This window comes from Lotus japonicus, chromosome 6 (genome assembly GCF_012489685.1).
Source record: "Lotus japonicus ecotype B-129 chromosome 6, LjGifu_v1.2".
Taxonomy (NCBI): Eukaryota; Viridiplantae; Streptophyta; class Magnoliopsida; order Fabales; family Fabaceae; genus Lotus; species Lotus japonicus.
Window position 1 is genome coordinate 8337605 of NC_080046.1, and position 9619 is coordinate 8347223.

Genomic DNA, 9619 nt, shown 5'->3' on the forward strand with positions numbered 1-9619 from the left:
GGGTGAGAGGGGGATTTGGTGGTGGTGGTGGTTGTTGGTGTGGCTTCAATGGTGTTGAGTTTCTGATTTTTGAAGGTTGGGTTGGGAGGAAGAAGATGAAGGTTGGGGAAGGACCAATTTGACTACCATTTGAGCCCTGAGAGTTTCAGTTTTGGGGGGGAAAAAAGTAATTTCCATGTCAGCGATCCAGAATAGAAAAAAAAATCCACATCACTACTTCTGTTAATGTCCGTCAACTTTTTTTAACCCACGGACTAACGTGAATGAGTTTTGCCACATCCAAGGACCGCAGGCGACATTTTTAAAGTTTAGGGACTAAGTTGAAGGCGGTGGACACATTCAGGGACGAACTTGACTATTTACCCAATATTTTTTACTTTTGATAACATGCGCTTCAGCAACATGTATTTTTTAGTTTTTTTATTCTTTTGCCTAAACATGTATTTGGATTAATTTGTGACTATTATTATGGAGGGCTCGTGATTAAAGAGGTGCTGGCTTGGTGGGAGAAAGATTGGTGTGTTAGAATATAATATAAAACCATAAAAATAACCACTGATCCCAAAAGTTATCGATCATCCATGTCCCGCGTGAGAAGAATAATGCGGCGGATTTCTTTGCGAGAAATCGTTTCGGGAGGGAACGCCAAAGCAAATTTGGGGACAACCTCCATCTTTTCTATATGAATCAATGTACCTAGACGCGTGTGCGTAGTGTTTTGTTTCTGTTTAATTTTCCTCCTGTAACAAAAAAATATAATTTTACCTCTGTTCCTATTTTCCTATTTTTCCCTTTAGAATGTATTTTTTTTCTCATTTATTGTTCTCAGAAGGACATATAAGTTTTTTTCTCATTTACTTTGAAAAACATCATTTAATGCTTTCTTGAAATGGTAAGTGAATATATATAGAAAAATAGTTTTTTTCTTTAAAGTTGACAGTTAATGAAGAACAAAGATAGTAATATGGAACAATTATTATGTATAGTTATTGTTTTTCCAATACAATAGGTTAATTTTCCTACAAATTTTTCTAATACAATAAGTTTTATACAATCATTCAATCATAACCTTCCATTTTCTATTTCAAATATTATTAAATTCAAAATTAATTATGAAATAGTAAAATGAAGGGATGTGATTGAATGATGGTGTAAAATTTATTTAGATTGTAAGTGCATAGAAATTTATCTCAATTTATTATAGAGTAAGAATAAAAATTGAAAATTATTACGTAAATTTTTGGAAACATTTTTTTATTATATTTTTAAACTATTGTGAAAAGTAAAAATGTAAATTTATTAAACTATGCAAGTTGGGGAATTCAATTGTATTGTTAATTTTAATTTTTTTTGTTTTTTGGAACGAGGACTTGTTAGAAAAACTGGGAATATTTGAAATTATTAGTTAGAACTTTAATTTTTTTTTATGATTTTTCATTTAGAGTAAGAAAAATTCTAATACATATTTTGAATAAACTAATTTAATTAGAAAATAAGTTTTTTTTTCAGCTCACAAATTTTTACTTCAAGCTTCACAACTAGTTTCAAAAGAATCTAAGGCTTCTCCCTTGATCGAAACCATGTCGCTCATACCTAATGCTAAGATTGAGATGCACGACAACAACTTCAAGGTCGCGGTAGACCCCAACAAAGGTCGTCGGGGAAAAGTTGTGTTGCTCTCAGTGAACGAGAGCACTATTGCACCAAAATTATAACTTTGAGAATTATAATTTCAATTACACATTATTAATCTATTAGACTACCTAATGTGGGTATTGCACCCGAAAAAATTGCGGATACTACATAATTCACCTATATATATTTGCTCCGCCACGTTTCAAAAGAATCAAATGTCTAATGGCCAAGATGGGATTACCATACAATTGGAAGTGAAGATTTTATTTCAAAATGTTCTCAAAACCATCATTGCAAGTTTAGAGATTTACAGGGAGGCGTGCACAGAATAATGCACCCATACTGATATTTTAACACTATATATCCCCATTTCCAAACACTTCAGCATTGATAATACACTAAAAGAATTAGGGGGTTGATTCATCTGATCTGAAATCCTAACACTTAAAATGATCTTGGTTTTGCAACAATAGTTGAATGTTTCAGTATGTGCAAACTAAACTGCCCTCCTTTCTCTGTAGTATCAAGCTTGGACTGTCCGGGAGGCGGCAAGAGCTCAAAATTCTGCACCAAACGCCCCAAAGTGATGCCAAGCAGAGGCAAAGCAAGGATGATTCCAGGGCAGCTCCTCCTCCCAACACCGAACGGAAGGTACCTGAAGTCATTCCCATTAGCCTCCACTTTGGACTCCTCCTCCAAGAACCTCTCAGGCCTGAACTCTTCAGGGTTCTTCCAATGAGCAGGGTTGTTGGCGAGCCACCATGCATTCACAAGGATCTTGCTCTCTGCAGGGATGTCGAAGCCACCGAGCTTCGCGTCGTGGAGGTTCATGTGTGGGACGAGGAGGGGAATCGCCATTCGGAGGCGAAGAGTTTCCTTGATCACAGCCTCTAGGTATGGGAGCTTGTGGGTGTCTGGCTCTGTGACCTGGTGTCCTGGTCCAAGAACTCTGTCAATTTCATCTCTAACCTTGTTCTGGATCTCTGGGTGGTTCACAAGCTCAGCAATGCCCCATTCAATTGACCATAGAGTTGTCTCAATTGCTGCTCTCAAGCAAAAAAATTGGTACATCAGATATCTTATATTCCTAAACTAAATCTATGTTTGAAAATCATTCTACAATTGTATTTAAATCCAAAATCAGTTCTGGACTTCTGGGTAAAAAAAATTAAGCATTAAAATGATTTTGAGTGAAAAAAGCCACCGAAGACATCTATGCAATTGAAATTCCTCATCTTTCCCCTACTTTGCCTTTTGAATATCATTTTTAAGCGCCTCTACCCACTAAGAAAGCATTCAAGATGACTTTAATTTAGTTTAATTATTTTCAGTTCAATCCAGTGTTATTAGTGTTTTCTTTTTCTTTATGGTCAACATTATGCTGGTGATGTTGTTGAACCAACTGAAAATGGTCACTATCATTACCAACTACGAGACATAATATGGTCACCAAACTCTTGTGATCATAGCTGAATTTGTGAAAATTGAAAAGTGGGAATAGGATCGTCTCGGCTCCATTAATTAATAATCCTTAGAAAGAAATACAACATTTAATTCTAAAAATATATCTCATAATTGGTTTTAGAAATAAAAAAGTAAGTAAATTACTTGAAAAGCTATTTCTCATTTTTCTCTAAGGCTATGTTTGGCACGTTTAGCTGATAAGCTAGCTGAAAGCTGAAAAACTAGCTGATAGCTGAAAGCTGATAAGCTAGCTGAAAACTGATAGCTGAAAAACTACGTAATTTGAACAAAAGTGTTTGGTAAAACTAGTTGTTGAACAAGCTGAAATTGTAAAATGACATAAAAAGACATACTTGTATAATTTTTTTATATTTAACATTACTTTATTTTCACATTAATACCTATATGATATTAATATTAAAATTATTATAAATATTTTAATTTCACTCAAATTATTTATCATCTTAAAAATATAATATTAATTTTTAGTTATTTAATTTTTTATATTTTTATTAAATTAAATAGAATAAAACAAATAATTTGTAATTTGTAATATAAAATTATTTATTTTATTATGAAGTAGTAATTATTTCTGTGCGGGAACGATGTACATATGAGACAAGTGTGATAACTGATAAATAAATAAGTTTTTTTTTGTACATCGAAAAATGAGTAGGTAAATAGGTTTAGTAAAAAACATATAAGGCTAAAGGTGAAACTTTGATAAAATAATAAGGATAAAAATGAGAATATATTTAATAAGCTATAAGCTTTAAGCTACCTGAGATAGCTTATAGCTTAAAGCTTTAAGCTACTAAAATAAGCTCATTCACCAAACATTTTTATAGAGCTTTTAAGCTAGTCAAATAAGCTTTAAGCTAGTCAAATAAGCTATAAGCTAGCTGAAATGACATGCCAAACATAACCTAAATGAGCTTTTTGCTTATAGTCTATATGAAATTTAACACCCTCTCAAAAATATTATGCGAATGTTGTCTAAATCACTCAATATAAATATATTTAATAATAATTTAGAGAATAAAAATGGACACTATCATTATCAACTACGAGACATAATATGGTCACCAAACTCTTGTGACCAAAGCTGAATTTGTGAAAACTGGAAAGTGGGAATAGGATCGTCCATCTCTATTAATTAATAATCCTTAGAAAGAAATACAATATTTTAATATAAAAATATATGTCATAATTGGTTAAGAAAGAAAAAATTAAGTAAATCACTTGAAAAGCTATTTTTCTTTTTCCTCTAAGGGAGCTTTCTCCCGATTAATTATAATCTATATGAAATTTAATATCCTCTCGTAAATGATCATATAAATGTTGTCTAAATCACTCAATATAAATATTTAATAAAATCACACTAGTATTATGTAGCAAAATGATATCATAATATATGTCATGAACTAAAATTTTATAAGTCGCACGTCCTGTACCCTTATAAAAATAGAGGGGGTATGGTACCTTTCAATCTAAAATAGATTTAGTATTTTTTAATTATTGAGGACTAGATTGTAAATTATAAAAAATATATTATGACATAAGAGAAAAAAAATATATTAAATGGGGTACCTAAGAAATTACTAAATATTTAAACCACATAAGCTATCATGATTTTATTCAAGATAAATCTGGAATTAATCAGAGAACTCATCAATTTTATTTCAGAAGGCTATTTCGATAGGAATTTTTTTTCTACATAAATATTAGGTGGATGAGTGGATCCCTACACTACTAATTAACGTAGACTTGGCTATCCGCTCACCTAAAGCCTTCATTCAATGATATCGTCATCTACATGTGTAATCCTTTCCCGTCTTATAATACGTAAAGAAAACGTATGTTATCACATGTAGACCCTCAAATTTATGAGTTATCACATGTAGATCATCAACAAACCCTAGCACATCAAAGTTAATTTTTCTCTCTAACTCTCTCACTTTTTATCCTATTACATCATACTCCAAAATTTGAATTCATTAATTCTCTCTTATCTTTCTTTTCACTCCTGGATTTCTACACGGTATACCAAACATTTCACAAAACTTATTATTGTGCTCTGTTTTATTACTTTACTTTTGCTCATTCCTCCCCCATAAATGTAAATGGCATGTAATTGTATTAATATTACATGAACAATAAAATGCAATTATATAAAACTTTATAATCTCTAGTACTTACTAAACCAAACCGATTGTGATCCTACTATTTTGTACTATATGTTAACAAGTGCTATATATGTCCTTTTTTGACCCAACATTTTTTAATCTTTTTCCATGTACAAAATCTAAAGTAAAAGGGTGTTGGCAAAGACAAATAAACTAATTAACTTGACACACATATTTCCAGAACATTAAGAGAGAAAAATAAAAAAATTACCTGCAACGTTAATGTTCTCAACAATGTAAAGAACATTGTCCTCATTAATCTCCCCCTTTCTCTGGGCATCCAAAATGTGATCGATAGCACACTTGAGTCCTTCATTATCCATTCTCTTAGTGCTTCCAATACTCCTGTCACATAATTCACATTCCAAATCATTAACACACAAATCATTAAACTAAATAAATGCATTTCTCACTTAAGGATTTGAACTTGCGCTCTCGTCTTCTTATGTGGTCTAACTTGTTTACGACTACCATTTTGTTGATAAATAATAATTATTATTATTAATGTTAATAAGAAGGGAGAAAATAAAGTAAAAATTACTTTCTGTCTTCAACGAAATAGTCCTTGAAGAGTTGCAACCTTCGATCCTTAACCTCCTTACAGATTTTCAAGTAACCACGCAAGAAGGGTCTCAAGATAGGGATGAAATCGCCATAGTTATAATCAAAGCTCTGAGCCAAACGACTCCTCTCACCATTCAACGCCTTCAACTTCTGAAACAACGGGTCCTCCTCACTCTCAAACCTTCTATCAAACATAATCCTGTACATGTTATTGTACATCATCAACTGCAACCTCCGCCTCAAAACGACGCCGTTCACGGCGGCGTCAGGGTTCCGACGCACATCCTCCACGACGTGCGCCGCCTCGTCCTCCCACCCGTAACGGTACTGCTGCACCACCTTGTTAGTGAAAAACGGCACCGTCATGATCCGCCGCATCTTCCGCCAATGCTCGCCGTAGACAGTGAACACCATGTCCTGTCCCTCGCCGGTGAAGATGTCGAACACGACGTTGCGAGTGCGCGAGCCGAATTCCACTCCCTGCGTGTGGAGCACCTCCTTGGCTAGCTCCGGTGAGGAGACTACCACGAGGTTGCGCTGCCCCATTCGGAGGAGGAAAATGTCGCCGAATTTCTTCGCGAGGTCGGTGAGGTTGCGGTGGTTGAGGTCGTCGCCGACTTGGAGCCAGTTCCCGAAGATCGGCACCGGGAGGGGACCTGGCGGGAGTTTGAAGCGCTTGCCGCGGAGCTTGGCGGCGGCGATGGCGATAACCGCGGCTACGAATAGCGCGGTGAGTGCCTTCTCGAGGAAGATTAGATCCATGATGATGACGGTTACAGAGGGTAAATTGGGGATTTTATGGGAAATGTTTTTGGTTTGGTGTGTTTGTTGAGGAATGGAGTGAGGTTTGGGGGGGTTTTATAGAGGAATGGGGAAGAGTGAGGTTGTTGAGGGAGTGTGGTTTTGGTGGAGAAGAAAGGAGAGTGTGATTGTATGAGAGTGCGCGTGATGCGGTAGGTGACGTGCGCGGGGGTTGGTGATGGAAGAAACTAGGTCTTTTTTTAAATAAATATAAATAAATAGAAGACTAATAATGACCTTAACACTCTGTTTGGTAGGGTAGAGAGAGATAGAGTAGAGAGAAGTTGAGTGGAGAGAAATATGTGAGAAATAGAGTAAATTTGATAGGTTGTTTGGTATGGTAGAAAGATAAGAGAGATAGAAGAGAAAGAATGAGGTGGAAGAGAGAGAAAAAAGTAACTTTTGTTTAAAAAATCATTTTTAATGTAAAAAGTGTAGTAAGTGCATATAGTGATTGCACATAATACAAAAAATAAAATAAAAAACGGATGTGGCAGCATTTCTTCTCAAATTGAGAAGAGGAGAAAAAGTGCAAAAACCACACCCTCTATCTCTCTCTCACCAAGAGGAGAAAAAGTGCAAAAACCACACCCTCTATCTCTCTCTCACCAACAGTAGATGAGAACCAAACAAGGGTGGATCATCAATCTCTCTTCTATCTCTCTCCCTTGCATCTCTCTCTCTCCTATCTCTCCAAAACCAAACATAGTGTAAGTCCTTAACAAATTTTCATATGCTCTGGCAGCTAGTGCTTAGCAAATTTTTATGTGGCAAATGCACAGTGTCATTATTTTTAGCTAAGTTTCGTTCACACTCTCACATTAAGGCCTTGTTTGAGAAAACAGCTTAATTAAGCGCTTATTCATAAGCTATTTTAAAAAGTTTATTGAAATAAATTGAAAATAAACTATATATATAAATATAAACTCTTTTTCATAAGCTATCCAGATAGCTTATGAAAATAAGCTCAAAACAGCTTATGACCTCTCAAACACTGGCATAAGCGTTTATGCTATCATATAAGCTCAAATAAGTTCTTTCAAACTGGGCCTAAGTCATTATTAATACTTAAGTCTACTTTAGTCTTTTAGAATTATAAATATTAGCCACATTAAAATATGTGGTATGAGTTTAAGGAATAATTAATATACTATCTCTTTCACAAAGATTATTGTTTAAAGTTGTGACATAAAGAGTAAGATAATAATTATTGATAGTATATAAGGCTTAATACATCAGAAGGCCCCTGAAATTGTAAAGGGAATCAGTTTCAGAGCCTGTAAAATTTTTGCATCAAATTGGGTCCCTAAGATTTTTTTTTAATTCAATTAAGGACAAAGTGTGTCTGATGCTAAAGTGACTTCAATTTTAGCCTACTCAGCTTTTCCACGTGGCATTTGGAAATATTTTTTAATTGAAAAATTTTAAAACTTAATTTTTTAATTCCAAACCCTCTCAAATTAACCCCAAATCATCTTCATCAAAACCAAACTCATGTTAATTTTCATTAACCTAGTAAAACCCATCATTGTGTTCAACCCCAAACCAGAACAGGATTCTGAAAAGAAAAGAAAAAAACAGATCTGGGATAGAACAATATTCTTCAGCCTTCTTCAACCTCCTACCTAGCTCAATCTCTCCTTCAATCTCTAAAACGTCTCCCTCGCTCACTCCTCCATTGAACCTCATCTCATCTCCTTCACAAGCCAACACTCAACAACCACATAAACTCCATTCATTTTTTTAGAAAGCTGAATGTATTTCCATGAAAAAAGATTACAAGCAACGCATTAGGCTTGATAGATAAATTACATAAAAGATAGAAAGCAAGGAAACTAAGCTACTACACCATCAAAGCAAGAACAACCCTCAAGCCTTTCCTCCGCAACCAGCCGCCACCAAAATCAAAAACCACCATTGAATCTCTACACCCACATCACACAGCAGCTACACACACCCGGCCAAAACCCCACTCGTTGATTCGAACTACCCACCTTTCACAATCTCCATTTCAACCACCGTAAAGCCTCACTGCAGCCAAATCCAACACTACCCTCAAATCGTACCAAACCCAAAACCGTACCAAACCCTACCAATATCCAATTTCTTGTTCTTGGTGATGGAGGAGGAAGGAGAGCTTGGTTTCTTGTCTAGGTTCAATTTGGGGATGGGGAAGATTTGTAATTGGGTTCAATTTGGAGATGAAAGGGTTTAATTATGGATTGGTTATAATTAGATTATTAGGTTAGTTTATTATTTAGATTATTAGATTGTTTAGTTAAGGGATTATTAGATTAGGTTTTTATTAAGTTTTTAATTTTTTTTTTTGATTAAATATTGAGTTGGAATCAATTTTTTTTTAAATTTTTTAATTAAAAAAAATTATAAAAGCCACGTGTAATTGATGACTAGGACAAAATTGAGGTCTGGCAACATTTGGCTTTAATTGAATTAAAAAAAATTTCTTAGGGACCCAATTTGATGCGGAAATTTTACAGGCCCTGGAACTGATTCCCTTTACAATTTCAGGGGCTTTCTGATGTATTAAGCCAGTATATAATTTTACTAAAGTACTTTTATTTAATTTTACTAGTACTATGTGCAACTATTAAATTCTACTTGGATAGAGAAAAATGTAGTTAATAGAAAATAATTGTGGTTGATTAATACGGAAGGTGATAAATGAGAGTAAATTTATTAGAGGGAAAAATGTAAATTAATACCCTGAAATTTAGCTTATGTGCAACTTAAACCCTCACATTTTAAAATGTATATTTATAACCATAAACTTTTATAAGTGTGCAAAATTAACTTTTTGTTAACATTTATATTAAATTTTAATAGAGTTTGTCACATGACTTTTTTTCTCCCTAAATCACCCCTCTAAATGAATAGATGTTTGATTTCTTTCCACGTTTTTTCTTATAGCCACGTTTGGTAAAAATGAGATTTGTATTTGTCATCACATG

General features: G+C 34.2%; 1 protein-coding gene across 1 annotated transcript; it reads right to left on the bottom strand.

The window, feature by feature from the left end:
* Positions 1-1872: 1872 nt before the first annotated feature.
* LOC130722603 (trans-cinnamate 4-monooxygenase) lies at positions 1873-6749 on the bottom strand. Its single transcript, XM_057573381.1, has 3 exons — positions 5827-6749; positions 5497-5630; positions 1873-2678 (listed from the first exon to the last, which is right to left on the bottom strand). The coding sequence occupies exons 1-3, from the start codon at positions 6609-6611 to the stop codon at positions 2080-2082; spliced, it is 1518 nt and encodes a 505-aa protein (XP_057429364.1). The 5' UTR covers positions 6612-6749; the 3' UTR covers positions 1873-2079.
* Positions 6750-9619: the final 2870 nt, after the last annotated feature.

Excerpts from the sequence above, each read along its gene's own strand:
- LOC130722603 (XM_057573381.1), bottom strand. The coding sequence starts at position 6,611 with ATGGATCTAATCTTCCTCGAGAAGGCACTCACCGCGCTATTCGTAGCC. Across the intron at positions 5,631-5,826 it reads TATTTCGTTGAAGACAGAAA|GAGTATTGGAAGCACTAAGA; the intron begins GTAATTTTTACT and ends ATTATGTGACAG. Across the intron at positions 2,679-5,496 it reads TGAGAACATTAACGTTGCAG|CAATTGAGACAACTCTATGG; the intron begins GTAATTTTTTTA and ends GCTTGAGAGCAG.